The sequence below is a fragment of the Malus sylvestris genome, chromosome 9 (genome assembly GCF_916048215.2).
Source record: "Malus sylvestris chromosome 9, drMalSylv7.2, whole genome shotgun sequence".
Classification (NCBI taxonomy): Eukaryota; Viridiplantae; Streptophyta; class Magnoliopsida; order Rosales; family Rosaceae; genus Malus; species Malus sylvestris.
Genome location: NC_062268.1, coordinates 8,456,914 through 8,477,970, shown reverse-complemented (window position 1 = coordinate 8,477,970; position 21,057 = coordinate 8,456,914). Strand labels below are relative to the sequence as shown.

The following is a 21,057-nucleotide window of genomic DNA, read 5'->3' as shown; positions in this document are numbered from 1 at the left end:
CAGACTCTGAATTAAATTCTATACACACAGCTTAACAGGAATAATATTAGGGCTGGTTTGGTATTGCTGTGCTTTGAAAAAAAGCTGCTGTAAGAATAAGCGGATGTGCTGTGAGAATAAGCGGCTGTGAAATAAAGCCAGTAGAGTGTTTGGTAAACTTTTTTATGAAAGTGCTTTTGGAAAAAAAATCAGGATGATAGTGTGTCTTTTCATTAAAGGAGCACTGTAACTCCGTGTGCTTTGAAAAAATTGGCTTTTTTTCAAAGCAGCAAATAGCAGCTTCAGCTTTTCCTTTGATTTTCAGCTTATTCTCACAGCAGCTTCCAAAATAAGCCATTTTTTTTCAGTTTACCAAACACAAAAATGACCCTCAGCTTTTTTTCACAGTGGCTTTTTTTAAAATCACCTCAATCCCAAACGGGGCCTTAGTAAGGCATTTTTTTTTTTCCAGCTAGCCCATCCCACTGCATTATTAATTCCTTGCTAGCCCCATTTCTCCAGTGTTCTTTGATCTTCCAAATAATTGCTGAACTACTGTCTGCAACGAACCAAATAATACAACATGCATGAAAGTCACCAAATTAATTGCTCCACATACTACATAAAGTAACCATTGACAAACTACAAGTCCTTGATTTCTAAAGGCTTGAAGTAATCTTGATTTGAAATAAAGAGTTTTAGCTTTAAAGACAACATATTTTGTCAAATTTGGCCTGCATTAGTCGGACCCTTTTTTCTTTGGGGGTTGGGGTTTAGTTTCCATGCATGTGCAGGTGCGCAAGAGCAATGTTATTAATTGTGATTATGAAAAAGCTCTATTCGCCTGTAATTTTTTGTATAACTGTTACATTGTTAGGCAGTTATATATCAATCAACACACTCACATTATAACCATATCAAAGGTGACCTTAAACTGTGTTGAAGCATTTAATAGTCCACATAGTGACAGCATGTGGTTAAAAATTTTACAACAGAGAAAATTATATATTAAATTTATCTAAACTACGAGACAGAGATTCAAATATAGATATATAAGAATGAGCACACTGCTTTAGCCAACTTGACTAAACTCGTGTTTGCACGGATAGTTTATGGTTGTTTGGTATCCTTCTCGAATCCAAATTTTTGTTTTTGAAACTTATGAATATAAGGTTATTTAGCTACTTTAATTATATCTTGAGAACAGAAAGTTAGATCCAAGAAGGATAACATGACTTGCTCTAAATTATAGGTATTGATTAGTAGTTAGCTGCCTGACCGACTTTGAAACCAAACTGAATTCCTCTTATGTTGAATTAAACCACAACTAGATCATCATTTGGATAGCTTGACACCAATTCGTATAATTAAGTGCATGTGGTATATATGTAGTTGGTCATCCAATGGTGCTTTGTGAGTGTGAAGTGAGATGCCGCGTTTGATTTTTTGGGTTTCCTTTCATGGGGCCATCTCCGGTTTGAATTTCTGTTTGATTTTTTGGGTTTCCTTTCATGGGGCCATCTCCGGTTTGAATTTCTTTCTCTTGGGCCTTGTGGCTGCTTTCATGCTTCGGCAGTTGAGTGTCGTTTTCTTGGGATAATTTGCTTTTTACTAGATTATATAGGGCCGTGAACTATAGGGGATGGATGGGTTCGGCTACATAGCCCACGGGATTTCTCTCACCTCAAACTTTGAACCCTATATGTATATTATTGCACAAAGACATAGCCATAAAAATCTTGTGTCCTATGATTTGTCAACTATTACTTTCCCTTTTTAGCCATTCAAGTTAAAAAGAACTACACGTGATAAGATTTAAGAGAAACTAATACGAAAATAGTTGATGAAGGTAGCCTACCATATGAGTTTGTTTCTTCTTCAAGTTAGTTTGATATTTAACATTGTAAAAACGAATATCACTGCTACAAATTTAACGATAGTCATTGATATTAGTTGTACATAATGAGACGGGATGAAAAGCCTAGTTGTAGCTAATAATTACCTGATTGACACTCATAAGTCTTTTACCAACCTCATTGTAAAACAAATAATAGTGACCATATTATTTCTTACTGTCTTAAACCAAATGGTCATCACTTAAATCATTTTCTTTAAAAAAAAAAATTTGGGAGACCATATTTTTTTACCACGCTCATGTACCACATGATGTGACAAATAAGGTGTACATATCATGTTAATTAATAGGTATATCTCGTTAGATATTGGTCATATGTGTTAATTGTCACATTACGTACGTGATACATGAATATGATAAAAAAGAAATAATGGTCTTCTAGTATTACTCTTTTCTTTATGTATTAAACAAAATTTACTCCAAACAAAAAAAAATGCATTGCCCACCTAAAGATTAAATTTTGAATCTATAAATACACTAGCTTCTTCATTCATTTCCATGCAATCTCATTAGTCATTAAAATACAAAAGAAGCAAAAGCATTAGAGTTTTGTGGCAAGCCCAATGGGAGAGTGGGTGACGCAGTGGAGGGTAGAATTTTTGGGGAGGGAATGGAACGTCGTGGACATAGGCTCAGTAGTTGTCGTTTCGGCTTTGCATTTGCTTACTCTTTTAGCTCCATTTCATTTCAACTGGCCTGCATTTTGGGTAGCAATTGCACTCTATCTTGTCGTAGGAGTGAGTGTGAATCTCTCTTACCACAGGCAACTTTCCCACCGGAGTTTCAAGCTTCCCAAATGGCTTGAATATTTTTTTGCTTACTGTGGAGTCCTATCGTTTCAGGTAAATATACTTTTATTTATGTTTGCAGAGAAGATTTTGTTAGACTCATTGTACTTTTTAAATGTTTGCAGAGAAGTCCGCTTGAATGGGTGAGCATACACCGATCTCACCACCAATTTACAGACACATTGAAGGACCCTCATAGTCCAGTTAGAGGATTTTGGTATAGTCACATTGGTTGGATCTTCGATTATCGTTCTCGGTTTGGAAGTGTACGCAAACTATCTAGACCTCTCACATGCTTATAAATATTGCTCAGGCTAAGTTCTATACAAGTTTGCGTCTATTTCTCTTATCACATAATCTGATCGCATGTCTACAGATATCGACGCATAAATGATGATCTTGGCTAACTTTGAAACTTTGCAGTATGAAGCACGACTAAAGAATGTTGGAGACTTGAAAAGGCAGCCATTCTATAGATTTCTTCATTATACGTACCCCCTTCATGCAATTGGTTTTGGAGTTCTCCTCTACGCTTTGGGAGGATCACCCTTTCTGGTTTGGGGACTGGTAATCGAAATATTCTTGTTGCTTTGTTAATCAAAATATTCTTGTTGTTTTGGTAATCACAATATTCTTCTTGCTGTGTTTTTTATATTATTATATAGGGTGTGAGGTCAGTCATTTTTCTCCATGCTACTTTTGGAATAAATTCAATTTGCCATACTTGGGGGCAACAAGTATGGGATACTGGTGATTTGTCTCGAAACAACTGGTATTGTTGTATTTTTATTTGTAGTTTAAATGCATTCTTATTTAATTACATAGCAATTAATAGTAATAGTAAAGTTAATCAAATATGTTTAGGTTAATTGGATTGCTGGCGCATGGAGAAGGTTGGCATAACAATCACCATGCATTTGAACACTCAGCTCGGCACGGCCTAGAGTGGTGGCAAATTGATATTACTTGGTACGTAATAAGATTTCTTGAAGCTGTTGGATTAGCAACGGATGTAAAGCTTCCTACTGAGACTCAGAAGAATCGAAGAGCTTTAATGTTAACCAGCAACAACCACCAAATCAACAACGAAAAACAACTCAACGCAAAAATCAACAATGGAAAGCTTTGAAGCTTTTGAACTAGAAAATACGTTTATGTCACTAGTTACCAACTTACCAAATTTATTATAAATAATGTCCTATGTCGGTTATGCTTGTAATGTGGTGTTAAATTTTGTTTTATGTAGCCCCTTTGAAGTCATGAAATAAATAGTGTTGTTCACATTGAGGATGTGTTTGATGAAATTGGAGAACTAGTTCCATAGTACGAGTTGTTAACTGTTATTGTGGCGTTTCAAGTTATTAATACGAGGTTATGTGGAATGGGTTTTACACATAACTTTATACTCCAAGATGAAAGGGTGGTTGAACTTATTCATGTAAATCCTTCTCGTAAAAGGAAGAATTCCTAATTAGTAGTTGTACCACATCGATATGTTACTTTAAGTAATGTGATTTTATTATGCTAAAGTTTATTCTTGAGATTTACAATACTAACAAAGTTATGCAAATGGTCAATATTTATTAATAACTTAGCATCCAAGTAAGAGTCGTGTGGTGGCCATTATAATACCAAGTAAACTTGAAAACACTGGGTAGAAAGTGCCTAATTGTGCTAAAACAATACTCAACCCACACGTTAGACATTATGGCTAAACATCAAGTTGATATGTCATGTATCTAGAGTATGATATGAATATATAAGGAAAAATTAGTATATGGTCTTTAGTTATTAATGTTCTTTGATTAAAACTTTATTAGTTTTTAGATTTTGTCAGATCCCTAACATTAATACAATAATGAATTTACATGTCAATTACATAATTTTTAAAATAAAAATTCATAATTGACTTAAGATTTTAGTACTCACACCTTTATTAAACTCATAACTAATTTTCAATTCAAATCATTTCTAAAAATAAAAAATTAGAATAAGTTTGTACCCCTTAATTTTTTATAAAAAGGTTTCCAATTTTTTAATCTTATATGTACCCATTCATGTAATTTTTCAATTTTTTAATCGTAAAATGTACCAATTCTTAAATATACCAATTTGTTGTAGTAAAATGTACCCTTTTTTATATAAAATCTATTCAATTTTTTTCTAATCCACTTTTATACTTATATGGGTACATTCTTTTTCTTGATTTGAGAATGTACCCATGTTTAATTAAAGAAATTTACTAATGTTATTAAGCCTAATATATATTATTTTTTGTGTGGTTTTGAAGAATGTACCCATATTTTGGTACAATAATTTTTTTGTTATTTTTTTATGAATGTACCCATGTTTATATACATAAATACACACACACACACAATATATTAGAGAGAATAATTTATATTTTAATAATTTTAATCCACAAATTATGGGTTTTTTAAATTTAAAATTTCATTAATACAAACAACTATAATTTTTAATTTAAAAAATATAGTAACATATATAGAAATACATTATTACATTAATTTCAGGAACTTCGATTAACAATTGAAAATCAACAAGATTTCATTCAAAGAATATTAATAATTAGGAATCGCATATAAAGTGTCCCATCAAATTATAAATTTATAATATGAGTAGATTGAGGGAAGACCAAAACAATGTTGTTACAATCACACCGATCGAAAACTCGCCGAAGTGGTGGGTTTTGAACAATATTTTGGATTAATTAAGCATGCTAAACTGAGCGTTTTGTGGCAATCAGAGCTCATAAACCGAAGTGGTTTGTTCAACGTCAATTAATTACGAAAGGTGAAATAAATATTTACTAACAAATTGAATTTCGACATATATATCAAGGCTTACATGGCATACATTATGCGTATTACAAACTGTACGCATGGCATATGATTCAACAAAACCGTATGAATCATCAAAAGCAAGGTATAACCATTTTGGATTAATTGTAACTGTTTAAGTAGGGAGAGAGAGAGAGAGAGAGAGAGAGAGAGAGAGAGAGAGAGAGAGAGAGAGAATCCTCCTCCTCGAAAAACACATGTTTTGTTTGTAACTTTGTTACTTTGTATAACCATTTTAAAACTCGTATTTGATGCAAGCATGCAAAAATAAAAAGGACAAAAAACCCAATAAACTTTAGATAACATTTTAATTTGGTTTTCAAATGACTTAGTATTCATAATCGTAAATTAGTTTTAACCAAATCAGAATCAATGTAAACTAAACTTTATAATTTTTATAATAAATTTAAACTGAACTGCAACAAACCAAAATGTCTGTATTTTTCGAGTCGGATTCCGATTAAAATGAAACCGCACCACGCCCATCCTAGTGATTATTGCCAAAAATAAAAGAGAATGCATTGTATCGAGTGGGGGTGGCCCCTACGGCACATGGGTGGATGTGGATGTAAGAAAAATTTGCACACTTTTGGGGTTCTGTGAAAGACAAACGTCCATTGGGAGTAAAATATATAAAACATGTGTGTACCTTTTCTTTTGAGCAAGGATAAATTTTTAATTGTGACGGGAACAGAAATGATACATTATGTATTTTAATAAGAATTGTGAGAAGTTTTATTTTTTAAGTTATTAACTTTTTAGCATACATATCTCACTATTTATTTAATGACATATGTGTAACACCCTGTACCGATTACGCTGAAAAAAATTTCTTGTTATGCATTCGGCAATTTTATTGTCATGCAGGAAGCTAAGGCTGTCATTACCTTATTCTCTTTGGTTTCTATTTATTTTGGGTGATCGGCACCTCCTATTTGTCTAAGAATCTAAACAAGAAAAAAAAAATGCCATAGGTGACACATCCCGTCCCGAAGGATGACATGCTTATGCAAGAGAATAGGATGTGTGTACTTATTGATATGGAATTAAAGAAAGTAATTTTGGACGGGGTTCCGGTTGATTCCTTATTTCACCTGTTATAATGTTGCATCCTTATTATGTTTTGATGCATAGCATGACATATTTTCTTGAAAATGATTAAAGATTTGTGATTTGAGTTTTGCTGTTATATATGATTATATATACTCTATTTTCTGAGAAAGTATACAGGTTTTACAGCGATGAGTTATAAATGTTGTTAAATGAAATGTTTTCGAAAAACTTTGTTTTACTGACCCACTCAACTTTGTTTTGCGCCCCTCCAGGTTCAAGATAGCAGAGCTTTGGTGGCCACAAGGAATCCAACAGTGTTCTGACAGAATTCACAAAAGTAGGACTCACCCTCGGGTGTTTCATCTTAGTAATTGTATTTTTTTTAAAGCTTCCGAACTGTGTAAATGGTTACGTCACTCTCACGTGACGGCCAGCATGCCCTCCTTCGGGACGGGGTGTGTCAATAGGAGACGAAAAAAATTACTTACACTGAGTTTGATATCATAAATGAAAGTGTTAAGTTGAAAGTTAAATTGCAAGACATTAGTATGTAAAGTTTTAAAAGATTATAGACGCTAGGCGAGTTGCAGATTAAGAAGAGCTTAGACGACAGATTAGGCAAATTTAAATAAATTTATTATATATCGTAATTTATTGAAATACATAAACAGCAAATTAGAACAACATATAAATTATAAAATACTAAAACATAAGAAAAAAAAAATAGAAAACAAGCATATATTAGGTATTCATCTAAGTATCTAACAAGCTTTTTACAATTTAATGAAAAAAATAAAATACAAATAAAAATTATCTATTTTCTATTTAAATGAGAATCACCACCTAAGCGCTATTTAAATGAGAGTCACCGCTTAAGCGGATGCTTAGGCAAGTCTGGACGGACATCTAGACGGGTGTTTAAACAGACCTAACGGCTAGTTCTTAATTTTCAAAAGTCTAGAGATATAAATCAGGACGGTGACTAACTGCTTAGCACCTAAGCGATGGTAAACAATGATTTTTAAAACAGTGTTATTAAGTCATTATTTTGAGATATTAAGTCATTAAACCAGTGAAAATTCTTTTAGGAAAATCAATACTAGATCGCTGTTATTTCCCATGAGGCCGTGATCCCTATTGATGAACTATATAGAAAGCATCCAAATCCAAATGTACTGTCAGATAAACGCATCCAATTGTTTTTCACGTGTCCAAAAAATAATAGATTCTTGGTAGATTTAATGAATCAAGATCCTCGAGGTACAACGCTATAGGAATTAAACCAGAAACAACTAAGTATATAATTATGAACATAATAGTTAGGTTAATAACCCTAAAACAGAAATTAACAAGTAGCTAAGCAGAATTAGGCTAAACAAACCCCCCCCCCCCCCCCCGCCTCTCTCTGCCATAAAATTGCTAACCACACCCCCATCATCTTTTCCTTTTGCATTCTTCAGTTTCCGTACCCAGTCGGCAGCTCACATTTCCCAAACTCTGGAACAACAGAAACAAACACCAATGTTTTATATTAGTAAAACAATATTACGATTTTACCAAGAAAAGCAAATATCTATGCCTTTTGCTCTTTGTTCACCCAAGGTAAGGAAAAGCGATTCCCTTGCTCTTTGATTTATCAAATCAGAAAATTTGTGTCAATAAAATTTTGATCCGATTAAAAAAAGAACTTATTTTAAAAATTATAATAACTTCAACCGTTAGATTAAATCTTATTAAGACGGATTTCTTGATTTGATAGATTAGAAAATAAAAATCCGGAAAGACCCTTCCGCAGGTAAGACCAACGTAAACAGTAGAAGGACAGCACATCCAAACAATGGTCACGTGACCACCATTTGTTGTCCCTTGACCCGCGTGCAGCGCTCAGTATGCACCACTTTCCAACGTTTCCTGGACCAGAGTCAAGCTTTCACGCGGGACTCTCAAAGGACTATAGTGTCCCATTCCATCCGGCGCATTTTAGCTAAACCACCATAATAACACACTAGCATGCGCCGCTATTTTATATTACATGCAGAAAAACAATTGAGTGGGATGTGAGAAGTTAGTTATACGTACTGGGTGGTTGAGAGACGACGTAGGCCGCCCCGCCAAAATAGCACGTGCCGACTCCACGTGCCTTCTTTTGGTAGTAACTGTTGAAAGCGTATGAGGCGTGGGCCTCCAGGGTGTTGGGATCGTAACACGCGGACCCCGGCTGGATCTGATGGCAGTCCGCCCCGCCCTCACCGCAAGCGTAGTCTAGTCCCGCCTGCAGCTTCTCCTTCCCGGCCTCCCCATTCGCCACGCACCACGTGCTCCCGGTCAAGCTCTTCGACACGTCCCCGTTGACCGGAGCAGTCACCTGCTGGTTTCCGGATACCGGCGACCGGCGGTCGTGGTAGTTCTTTAGCCCTTCGACGGTAAACGGTATGTCGTACACCTTCCGCTCGTTGGGGAAGAAGAGCCCGTAGTTTCTCTCTGATGTGGGACCGAATTTCTTGTCCTCGTTGAATAGAGCGAAGAGATAGACGGTCAGATCTGCTTTGGGCCTCAAGGGGGTCCCCCCGCCGGCCAATATTCGACGGACCAGGTTGCCGTTGTAGGCGGCTGCATTCTCCACACTCGCGCCTACTTCAACCGAGTCGCCTTTGGACGGCCAGCCCGTTTCCGACACAACCATGTTGATGTCGTCGTACTTCAACGCCGACATGGCGGCGAAAACGGCATCGATCTGGGCGTCGAAGAGGTTGAAATAACGGAGGCCGTTGCCGGCGTCCACGACTCCAGGGTTTTCACGGAAGAGGGCATAGTCCAAGGGGATGACGTCAGAGTTTGACTCGTAAGCGAAGTAGGGGTAGCAGTTGACCATGAGATAGGACCCGGTTTGACGAAGGAACTCTAGCATGGGCTTGAAAACGGGTTCAACGAGTTCGGGACGGAATGAGCCGGCGGAAGACGGGTAGGAGTTTTGCAGGGCGCTGAGGGCAATGGGGGAGGAGACTTTGATGGAGGACTCGAGCTTGAAGTGGACGAGGGCGGTGTGGATGTTTTTCATAGCGGAGATGAGGAACTTGGTGGTGTGGTGGGTGTCAACGAAGACCTCATTGCCGACGCCGATAGCTTCGATCTGGGTGTTGGGGTGGTAAGCGACGACGTTTCGCTGGACCCAGTTGGTAGCGAAAGACTGAGACTTGGCGGCGGAGGAGAGGAGCTCGTTGGGGAGGTCGACGGTGACCTTGATGTCGGATCCAGCTAGGGCCCGGAGCACGGCCGGGTCGGAGTCGAAGACCTTGACCCGCTCCAATCCTTGGGACTTCAGAAGTTGCACCACCTTGTACGCCGACGGCAGGTTGTCGGCGATTCTCCCATAGTTCACTCCGACCGAGGCAGCATCTGCAAAACGCATCACAAAACAACATATCAGAATCCAAAACACCATTACAAGATACAGAGAAGGAGAACATTGTAAAATTGCTCAGCATTTTACCCGCTAGAGATGAAAAGACAGAAAGGAGGAGCAGGACGGCGATGACATGGCGTTCCATGCTCTGGTTCTTGGAGAAGCAGAGCATCGTGAAAGGTGGAGAGCTTCTTCTTTCCTCTTCTGGCTTTTCTTTGTAATTTTGTACGGCGGAGGGGAGTGACGGTGAGAAGAGTGGGGGGGGGGAGGTGAGGGGGTTTTATGACTTTAGCGGAATAACGTGCGGATCGAGATGGCGGGACCCACGTGTTTGACGCGACGAACCAGTCGACCATCTTCTCCTCCACTTTTGACTTTGGGCCTTACGTCGTGGGTCCACCCTCTCACGTTGTCCCACAAACTCGACCGTTTAAAGCCTTACCTAACATGGATTAACTATGCACATGCAGATAATAAATTGCGTTCTACTATTGTACGTAGTACGCTCCTTGGGTTCGTCAAATTTCATTTATTTTTTGTTGTTAAATAATTGGTTGTTTTGTGTGAGGATATTCATGGATTCTTTTTGTGAGGATTTTGAAGATTTTTAAATTATATTTATTCAATGTAGAACATGTAGTTATAAATTATTGTAATTTTTTTTATTTAAAATTAATTATAAACAATAATTAATAAAAATTAACAAAATAATATACAATGAACGAATGTAATCAAGTAACCTAAGATCCTCTCTGCGTTGTTTTGGTTTGATTTGCTCCACTGACCTATCCTGTCGAATGAGCTGGAATCTTGGAACGGGAACGTACTTACATAAAACGGTCATGTTGTGCCAGTGGACTTAAATAAAATTGAGATGTTGAGGCAACATTTTTACCATTTTTAATTTAAACTTACTTATTTCCTTTTTCTTCTTCATAGAAGTACGATAATTCATTGCAAGTAAATTTAGAATACATATAAATTAAGGATAGTGTGCATATTGAATTTCGATAAAATCTTGTCGGGAATTTCACCTCAGTCAAAGGAAAAAAAATGTCCCGCACAACATAAAAGACCTATCCTCAAATGTCAATCCATAAATAAATTCCGAACTATCTTCGAACAAAATATGCAACTCGGGGGGTCTTCAACCCACTAAACTTACTTAAAATAGAGACGTTGTGACGACAAATTTACATGAAGCATGTCACACTCGGTGACACCTAATAAATTTGGAAGAATGCCACATTTAGGTCTTGACTTTCTTGTAAATTGTAATTAAGTTTGTAACGGCACTAATGAACAGTGTTGATGCTAACATAGGATGCTATGGGGTCCATGGGGATTTAGAGGAATCTACGTTTGGGGGAATAATTGTATTAATAAATAGAAGAGATGAGGTCATGATGTTTTCCGACCGTTGGCTTCTACCTGCTATAAGTAGGGGTAGAAAAAATTTCCGAAAATCCCGAACCAAATCGAAAAAATTCCGATCCTAGATCAAAAAATTTCCAAATCGAAGTTCTTGAAATTTTCAGGATGTTATCCAGAACCGATCCCGAAATTTCTGTATGGGATCGGAATTGGCTTCTCGATATTTCGGAAATCCCATACCGAACCGAAAATAGATAATATTAATTATGATATATATATATATTTATACATATATATTATATATATTATTCTTTTATAATTGGTGCTAGTAGTCTCTAATTCATGTTCTGCAACCTGGAATGTCCTACACCTTGCATATTTTTCATGTTCTGTTTGATATTCATTTGGATTTTATTATTGCTGCTGCCATGACTGATGATTTCAGAAGGCTTGATTCTTTTGTCTCTCAACAGATTGCAAAAAAAGTTTAATTAATTTGAATTTTGACTCTGATAAAAACAATCAGGCATGCCAGTGTTCGATTAAATGGTAGTGTGAATGAAATGAAATTCCTAGTTCATGAATGTGTTCTTGAATTATATATTTGAAGAACAATTCATAATTTCATATTTCAATTTGGAATTCCCGATTTGTCCCGAAATCCTGAAAATATTTCAAGATTCCTGAAAATTTGGTTTGGGATTGGTCTTCAAATTCCCGTCCTGAAAATTTTCAGTTTAGAATTCGAGATACTAGTTTCAATATGGTATCCCATACCGAACCACCCTACAAGCAAAAGGAGCAGTCTTTAACGGGAAAGGGGAACAACAAGCCCATTTTGTGATTATTGATTTATGCCGTTACTTATGAACTATGATTTTCTTGGGTATTGAGAGGTGTTATAATTAGGCAACTGTTCTTGGCAAAATTCATTACGTAAAAGTTCTATTTTTTAGCAACGTTCCGCATCTAAAATATGACATGTTTGAAATTGTTTGGCAGTCATTCTTGTGCGCAATCAAGGATATTCTCGCAGTGATGGAGGCAAGGGACTAGATCACTGGCTCATCCTGCCTTTTTTTCTTCTTGCTGCTATAAGATATGTTGTTACTGCATATCAGTCTAATATCTTTTAATTCAAGTGTGTTCTCAATTCAAACTCTTTTTTGTTTTAGGCCATGTCTCATTTTTCTCCTCTCCTTCTTATTCCGGTGCAAGATTCACTTCCGCTCTTTATTCTATCAACTTTTCTTTTAACTCATATTTTAAAAAATTTCTTGCTTACTTTGAACATCATGTTCAAGTTTCTGCGTTTTGTGCAATTTTTTATTTCTCTCAAATTTACCTATGTATGTAAGAAGCCCTCCCACGTATAAATTTTTGAATCCTCTACTACATTCTCGATTGCTAAATATGCAGACACTTTTTTCTCCTTAATATCCATTAAATCATATCAAAGGAAAAAGAGCAGCCTGTTGAAGTTGCTTTCCCTGTTGAAGTTGCTTTCCCTCCTTCCCTCCCTCGGCCATATCTTAAACGCCCATTTTGTTCTGGTCCACGATATTGACAAAGCACATGCATGTTTTTACTTGTTTTTGTTTCAAACACATACATATTTTATTATGTCCGCATCATTGATGCAATTATATATTTTACAAAATAAGCTAAATTTGTATCAAACTCACTACTGAGGAGCAAGGAGGGGCAGCCGCTCAAGCCTATGAACAGTAGTTCCACCCCTCTTGTCCTGTCGGAAGTGATGGCTACGCAGCCCACGCTCTGGTTTTTTGAGTTTCTGTTGTTGCGCAGCATAGTGTTTTTTTTTTTTTTTTTTTAATTCGTAGGTAAAACGACACTGTCTAGTTTAGTGATTTAGAAAAATGTAAGTGGGACGACGTCGTTTGAGCGTTTAACCCATTAACTCTTCACCCCGTTCCCCTATTTCCAAAACATATCAGAGCACATAATAGCGCCATTTTCACTTTCCCTCCTCCCAACCCCAAACACTCAAAGGTTCGTTCTTCGCCAATTCAATTTGTTTTTGCACAAACGTTTTTTTTTTTTGGGTATTTGAATTTTGTGTTTCATGTGAGATTTCGGATTGAAAGATTTTATTTATTTTTTTGTCATTTGGGAATTCCCAATTGCTTGATTGATCGGTTAATATTGAAACCCTAAGCGTCTAATGCTTTGTCATCAAACAACGAAATTAGGAATGGGCCGCCGGCAGAATTTGATAGTCTTCCTCCACCTATCTCCAAGTGTTTGATATTCTTCCTCCATCTATCTCTTGTACTGCTTTTTGCTAGTCATACACTCCATGTGTTTAATTTAATGACTCAAAGCATTATCTGACTAAACAGTCCCGGGGGGCAATGTGAATCAAAATGAGAATGAAAATGGTGGTAATTCTGAGTATACCGTTGTTGATGTTAAGGTAGCGGACGAGGAAAGTGAGGGTAATAGAGATGAAGGGGAGGTAGCACAATGTTCAGTACAAAGGTATTAAACTTCGTCCGAGGGATTTTGTTTTCTACAATGTTCTTGTGGGCAGAGCTGCAATGTATGACCTTATGACTGTGTATGCCTATTATCTTGCCATTATTTCGGGACTCGAGTGCACTCTTATTTTGTGGTCAGTGTACCATCGAGCTTTGACAGCTTTGCCCACATCTATCATCTTGGGTGTCGCTTTTTACTTCTCAACTCGGTTATTAATGGAGCCTTCTGTTATTGGGACATATACAACTTGTTGATATTTTGATAGTTCATTTGTAATTGGTAAGAGAGAGAGTATATTTAAGAGGAAGCTGATGTCCTAGCTAATTTGTGTTGCTACTGATTTCTCTATCAAATGGATATTATAAGTTGATCGATAATGTCTATTGGTTTGTAATGGTGGATTAGAGTATATAAAAAGGATTTGGTTGTCTAAATTTGTATTGAACAAAATTAATATTGTCCATTATTTAAAAGGATTTGGTTTTCTAAATGTTGTTGGGATCTTTTACCCTTTTAAATTCTGCCCTTCCTCTCGATAATTCTTGACTTCGTCACTATTCACACTATATGACATTCGAATCTATTGTCTTTCACTTATAAGTTCGGAAAGAAAAAAAAAAGAAAAAAAAAAAAACAAGACTTTTTTTTTTTTTTGGCAAACAGGACTACATTAACCAGGCAAGAGATGCTCAACGGTACAATGAAAGCCAAAACACCGGCAATCAACCAAAACACAAACAAGAAGTAGAAGACCCGACACTCCAAGCAAGGCGCAAAGTGTCCCCCCTAGCACCTCCCATAAAAAATTAAGACGGGCAAGGTAAATCATCCTTATTTAAAATATGCACAAGTAAAGACGGGGTCGATCAACCCAAGACACATCACACATCTCCACACACCTGTGCACAAAAAAAAAAAAAGAAAAAAAAAAGAAAGACTTTTATGCTGTACTATTAGATGATTTAGACCATATTCAATCATCGGGAGCTAAACTTATCTCCGGACAATGTTTTACCCCCGTAAATAATATTATAAAGATTACCGCATGGCTGATTTTTACCATATCTAGTCATGCAGGACTATAGTTTACTCCCTACATAATTTATTACCTTTACATACAATTAAGAGAAACTATGGTAAACACTCACACATCTACCGATTACTATTATGTGTTGTTCAACACGCATTCATTATTTTAACAAATAAAATCTCAACATGAAAAAATAATACTAATAACTCAAAAATCAAATTTAACACATCCATTTTTTATCCTTTTTTTTGGGGGGGGGAACTTTCATGAAAATGGATTGAGCTAAGTTTATTTTAACAAAAAAATCATGCTATAACTTTATTTAATGAAAAAGATTTAAATTTTAATAAAAAGGACAAAAAAAATTAAATTTTAATCAAAATGACACAATTTGAAAAGAAAAAAAAAAAAACTGATGCATGGGACCTATACATTGTTTATGAACTGAACACTATTTATGAAACTGAATTATATTATACTATTTATTGGGCCAATTTAAAAAATTGTTTTCAATTACCAAATTAAAATTTCGTCATATTTTTTACATACCTACAATAATAAATGTAGATTTCCATCCAATTTCTTGAGCTTGGGTGTCATCTTGAAGAAATTTTTCCTTGTGCACAATCGATATACCACGTGTTATTATGTAAGTTGTGAAATTTTTTATTTTTTATGTTATTAATTTTTTTAATACAAGAATCTCACAACTTGTATAAAATGTACCACCCTGTATTCCAATACATTGAAAAGTTTCTCGTCATCATAACTACTATTGGAAAACAACACCACAAAAACAAAACTGGAGAATGTAATTCAATTTGAAGTACTTTTCTTATTCTAAGCAAAAAAAAAGAAAAAAAAAGAAATATATTAATGTAGCTGACAATGTGAGAAAATGGTGGGAGAAAAAAGTGGAGTATGGAAGGGAAGGGATGGTACGCGTAAGGGTAGGCATGGATCAATTCAGGCCCAAAATTGAAGGAACCGAACCAGACCCGTCTGTAAATAAAATGGAACAGGGCGGGTCAGGTTTTGGATTTTTCAAAATGGGATCCGGACCTAACACGACCTGTTGCAACGGGTCGGTTCCTACGGGTCCAAATCTTCGCTCACGCCTAAGTTTGGTCTTCGTCATTCTGTTTGTTCCCCTCCCCAGCGTCTTCGCCATCCTGTTGTTTTTAGATATAGTTGGTGACTCTCTTTGAATAATGGGTTGATGAGTCGAACTTCTCAGCCAAATAATGTTCTAGCATATTGTCACATGCCATTAACAATAAGACAACCTGGTTTCTTCATCAGATTGTGAACACAAAGCATTTCCTTCATAACAAAATTTAGTGATTCGACTGATTTTGGTCTCATAACATAAGTCTACATGGGCTGTAAAGAAAGAGAATCACATTCAAAATCATCAGAATCAAAGTCAGACTCCTCCTCATCCTCTTCATCCTCTTCATCAAACCCTTCAGTGGCTAAAGCTGCACCTTTTTATGGAGGGAGAAAAAGCAAGCAAAATGGAAGAGTGACAGGGAAAGTGCAAGGAAAAAAAAAAGGGAATAGAGAGCCAATAAAGAAAGAAAATGAGCTCCTTTTGAGGTTTGTGGAGACAAAGAAAGGGTTTAGGAGACGGAAAAAGAGCTTTTGAGGTGGGTGTGTCAGAGATCGAACGACTAAGAATTGGGAGAAAAGACTAGATTACCAAACCAGAGATCTGATAATTTTGTGAGAATTGGGAGAAACGGTTCCAACCGGGGCCCTGTTTCCTAAGGCTTTTGCACCGTCCCATCTCGATAATTTTGTGAACCCGCCCCGGCCTGCCCCGTTTTATCTTTACAAATTTTAGACCCGCCTTGAACCGCATGGAACCAGCCCGCCTTGTGGGCCTAAGGCCCGTTTGCCCACCCTTAGCTACGCGCCCTAGCACAAGTTGGTTTTTTTTTTTTTAAATTATTCTTTTATCTTTATCATTAAATAAAGTTAGTAAGTGATTTTTGATTAAAATGTAAAAATTAAAAACCTTTTTCATTAGTTTTTTTTTTTTTAAACAAATGATATTATCTATAGTAACTGAAAAGATGAGATTAGCCTCACAATGAGCTATTGGTCCAAATTCACCTTTGACGATATCAAACTTAATGCCTCTCAGTTATAAATAAAGAAGAATACTTCTAGATCGTAGTATTAAGTAACCATCATTTATAAAAAGCTTTTTAGGAAAAAAAGATGCCAAGACTGTTGGAGAGCAAAGCAATAACGCAAGCAAAATGACAAAACACATTCAAGTTAGTCAACAATAAAGGGACCTGACCCAATTCCACAACAAATGCCGTTGATTTCAACGGCACTAATATCAGATCCCTTCTTGCATCAGCTGCATTTTATTTCCATGCGGTGCTGCTGCACTATAGCAATTCACATTTGTGTACTGCACATGGTGGGACCGTCGTAAAAGGAAACCAAGGGCAGGTGGGCAGGTGGGCAGGTGGGCAACTGGGTATGTGTAGCTTGCGCTGGGCAAAATTTGGACCGATCTCTATAGCCTCATTTCTTTTGGTGAGACTGGTTTTGTTAACTTTACGGCTAAATTTGGAAGATAGCTCTTTGCGGAAGATTGAGATATTTTTAAATGCGCCAGGACCTGCTCTGATACATTAGATCATCTCCAATCAATATAGTCAAAGAGTTATAGGGCTAAAAATAGCTCAAAATAATACAAAAATCGTCTCCAACTAAGAAATAGGCCAAATGGCTTGTTGGCCTCACTTGGCCGAAACCACCAAATCAGGCCAGTGGGCTGGCCATTTCCAGCCAGCCCGATGAGCCCAGCCCTTTTTTTTTGGATGAATTTAAAAAATATATATATATTTTTAATTTTTTTTCCTACATCATTTCTCACATATTTTTCACCATTCCATATTATCTTATCTCATCTTATTTTAATTCTTCACATTCTATTCTCTTCCAATAATCTTTCCTTTAATTTTTTCAATAATTTTCAAATGGCCACATCTTTCAATAATCTTCCAATATGTCTAAAAATCTTATTTTAATATGGTAGTTTAATTTAATTAACTATATTAATTCAATTAAAATAATAATTTATGTTTGGCATATGACCTTTTGGCCTTCTCGGTTGGAGATGATTTTTTGTCAAAATGCTATGTTTGGGCTATGGCCCTTTGGCCATCTTGGTTGAAGATGGTATAAAATATGGTATAACATTATTCATTAAAATATAATTTCTTATAGGGCTACAGGGCTAAACATAGCCCTTTGGCCCTCATTCAGTTGGAGATAGCTTTAAGGTCATCTCCAACGAAGGATCCATAGGGCTGAAAATAGCTTGAAAACCGTTTCCAACCGAAAGCTAGGCCAAAGGGCTCGTGGGCCCCAAGGGACAAAAAAGGGCCAAAGGCCAACTTGCTGGCCCAACCTAACCAGCCTTGGGGCGGGCCACAAATTTGAATGCAACGGCTAGCTAACGTCAAATTAAAAATTCTATTTTTTTCCTATAACTTCCTAAGCCATTAAACAACATTAAATAACATTAAGTAACATGAAACAACATAAAAATTATACAACATAAAAATAAAAATAAAAACATTTAACAACATTCTCATTTTTTCCTATAAATTTAAATTGTTGTAGTTTTTAAATTTAAATAATAAATTATGTTTGGCCTTATGGTCATTTGACCTTCAGTTGGAGATGATTTTTTGTCACAAAACTATTTTTGGCCCTATGACCCTTTTGCCCTCGGTTGAAGATGGTAAGAAATATGGTCATGCACTGTTTTTTAAAATATTAATTTCTTGGAAGGCCAGAGAGCTAAAACGAGCTATCTGGCCCTCATTCGATTGGAGATGGCCTAAGTGTCATAATAAAAATAGTTGAATATGTTAAAAAAAAAAATTAGCTACTCATATTATGACACTAGATGTACCAGACCGTTGGGCACCCTGAAAATTCTCTCATGAAAATGACCTTACAAGGGAATATTTTAAACAAGAGATTCGAACCTTTATACATGTGCTTTATATTCTAAATCTAAACAACTCACTGTCACTTGGTACTGCAGTCTGACGGTATTTCTCTTTACTTAGAAATGAGAGGTCTCACGTTCCACTCTCGTGGATGGCGAATTCGATACCAAATTAGGTTGCCAATTGTGTAACTTAGCTGAACTCCCCTCCCTTTAGTGTAAAAATGCTAAAAAAAAGAAAGAAAAAAAATCTAAACAACTCACTTGTTAACAAGATTGATTATCCTTGACCCAAAAGCTTATCGGGCCTGGAGGATCTCAAGGGCCCTGTGTAATTAATGAATTGGGAATTTGAGCCCAAATACTGGAGATTTATGAACCTCACAAGGCCCATCAGAAACCAATCAAACTCTTACACGTATAGGAAATCCATTGCCGGGGGTACTGAAAAGAGCGTCGGTGGTATAGAGATTACGGAGGAGAAGAACCCTAATTCTGCTTCTCATACAGATTACAGAGGAGGAGGAGAAGGAGAGGAAGAAAAGGGGGAGGATGTCGACTCCGCAGCAAGAAGAGGACAAGAAGCCCAACGACCAGGCCGCCCACATCAACCTCAAAGTCAAAGGACAGGTCTTTATTTTTCACCATCAAACTTTACCCTTCTGTATATAATTTACTTTTTTTGTTATTTTATTTTTATATTTCTTGTTATGATTGGGGTTTCCGATTCGCTTGGGATTTTAAATATCTGGGTTCTGAGAAAAAATTGGGTTCTCCCCTTTTTTTGTTCGAAGAATATCTGTTTAATTTGTTATGATTTGAGTATTACTAATTATTTTTTTGGCAAATTAATGCATAAATTAGTGGGGTTGATCAATTTTCACAGCCTGTTTTTAGCTGGGATTAGGGCATTAGATTGATGATCTGATTAGGGTGTGTTTTGCTGCTGTTTTGTTCATGTATTTGTTGTCTGCCATCTGTTATTGTGATTGTGTCGATATCTTATTTACCCCTTTTGTTCTTGTTAAACTACTGTTGGTTTTATTTTTTTATAATTATGATCATGGCGGTTTCGCCTCGCAAGCAATTGGTTCTGTGGTCTTATAGTTTTGCAATACGCTTGCCATTGTTTTATGTAGTCGTTTGTGAGGACAAATGGAGATGTGTTTTGTGTTTAATGGCCTTTGGAACTCCAGCTTTTTCTATGAATTTAGTTCTCGCGCTGTTCCTTTTATGCGATTGACAGTTTAGTGCACAAACTACAGATATGGTGAAATGTATCCGTTACAACACTTTTGTTCGTTTAATTCCGTCGTTGTGATGGAGTTTGACTCTTCCTACTTGGTGATTGCAAATTGGATTATGAGTGGTGGTTAAGACAGGTTGTCGTCATGAAAACTGTGTGAATGAGATGTTGCGGTGCAGGATGGAAGTAATGCTTTTGTATTTCGTTGCAGGATGGGAATGAAGTGTTTTTTAGGATCAAGCGAAGCACTCAGCTGAAGAAGCTTATGAATGCATATTGTGATCGCCAATCTGTGGAGATGAACTCAATTGCCTTCTTGTTTGATGGCCGTCGTCTACGAGCAGAGCAGACCCCTGATGAGGTCCTCCTCTCCACTCTCTCACATACGAACGCTCACGATTGCAAACACATTGATTAACTTGCGATTGTAAACACTTGGACGCGCATTTGCGCACAGCCACTTGCGTTTTCTGCTTATGTGCTAATTGTTTGTGACCTTTTTTTCGTGTTTCAGTTGGAAATGGAGGACGGTGATGAGATCGATGCAATGTTGCACCAAACTGGAGGAACCGTACAGATTTGATACTACCATTCTCTTCTTGGAAGCGGAGGAACTTGTTCTATGGATTGTAGGTTGTCAAGTAATAGGAGTTTAGTTTTGTTTAAGACATTTCTTAGTTGTTAATCATCTTTGTTTATGTTGCTCGTTCTGTAAAACGTCAGTAACTCTTGTACGTGGGATTTGGCATTTATGTATTTAGTCTTTCCTTTATATTTGGATCCAAATTATGATTTCTGGTTAACCAGGAGGACTTATACGTCGTTGTGACATCCCAAATGAACAAAGACGTGCCATGTGAGGCTGTTAAAAGTTAAAACACATAACATTGTGCTACTGGTTTGGGATGTTACAGTAGCGTTTTG

At 36.6% G+C, this 21,057-nt stretch overlaps 3 protein-coding genes across 3 annotated transcripts; 2 read left to right on the top strand and 1 right to left on the bottom strand.

Moving 5' to 3' along the window:
* The first annotated feature begins 2,414 nt into the window (after nucleotides 1-2,414).
* Nucleotides 2,415-3,969, top strand: LOC126634367 (palmitoyl-monogalactosyldiacylglycerol delta-7 desaturase, chloroplastic-like). Its single transcript, XM_050304878.1, has 5 exons — nucleotides 2,415-2,736; nucleotides 2,808-2,948; nucleotides 3,106-3,249; nucleotides 3,348-3,454; nucleotides 3,547-3,969. The coding sequence occupies exons 1-5, from the start codon at nucleotides 2,458-2,460 to the stop codon at nucleotides 3,809-3,811; spliced, it is 936 nt and encodes a 311-aa protein (XP_050160835.1). The 5' UTR covers nucleotides 2,415-2,457; the 3' UTR covers nucleotides 3,812-3,969.
* A 3,820-nt stretch (nucleotides 3,970-7,789) lies between these two features.
* Nucleotides 7,790-10,367, bottom strand: LOC126581985 (glucan endo-1,3-beta-D-glucosidase). Its single transcript, XM_050245932.1, is given in 4 exon segments — nucleotides 7,790-8,090; nucleotides 8,673-9,989; nucleotides 10,084-10,243; nucleotides 10,245-10,367. Coding segments are annotated over 4 exon segments (1,626 nt in total). The 5' UTR covers nucleotides 10,353-10,367; the 3' UTR covers nucleotides 7,790-8,049.
* An 8,970-nt stretch (nucleotides 10,368-19,337) lies between these two features.
* Nucleotides 19,338-20,905, top strand: LOC126581986 (small ubiquitin-related modifier 1-like). The gene is made up of 3 exons (XM_050245933.1): nucleotides 19,338-19,517; nucleotides 20,345-20,494; nucleotides 20,648-20,905. Exons 1-3 carry the CDS (start codon nucleotides 19,440-19,442, stop codon nucleotides 20,714-20,716), a joined length of 297 nt encoding a protein of 98 aa, XP_050101890.1. The 5' UTR covers nucleotides 19,338-19,439; the 3' UTR covers nucleotides 20,717-20,905.
* Nucleotides 20,906-21,057: the final 152 nt, after the last annotated feature.

What these genes read in the sequence shown, in the direction of transcription:
- LOC126634367 (XM_050304878.1), top strand. Translation starts at nt 2,458, where the DNA reads ATGGGAGAGTGGGTGACGCAGTGGAGGGTAGAATTTTTGGGGAGGGAA. An exon ending in GTGGAGTCCTATCGTTTCAG is followed by an intron (nt 2,737 to 2,807) that starts GTAAATATACTT and finishes AAATGTTTGCAG; the next exon opens with AGAAGTCCGCTTGAATGGGT. An exon ending in CCTTTCTGGTTTGGGGACTG is followed by an intron (nt 3,250 to 3,347) that starts GTAATCGAAATA and finishes ATTATTATATAG; the next exon opens with GGTGTGAGGTCAGTCATTTT.
- LOC126581986 (XM_050245933.1), top strand. Translation starts at nt 19,440, where the DNA reads ATGTCGACTCCGCAGCAAGAAGAGGACAAGAAGCCCAACGACCAGGCC. An exon ending in ACCTCAAAGTCAAAGGACAG is followed by an intron (nt 19,518 to 20,344) that starts GTCTTTATTTTT and finishes ATTTCGTTGCAG; the next exon opens with GATGGGAATGAAGTGTTTTT. An exon ending in CAGAGCAGACCCCTGATGAG is followed by an intron (nt 20,495 to 20,647) that starts GTCCTCCTCTCC and finishes TTCGTGTTTCAG; the next exon opens with TTGGAAATGGAGGACGGTGA.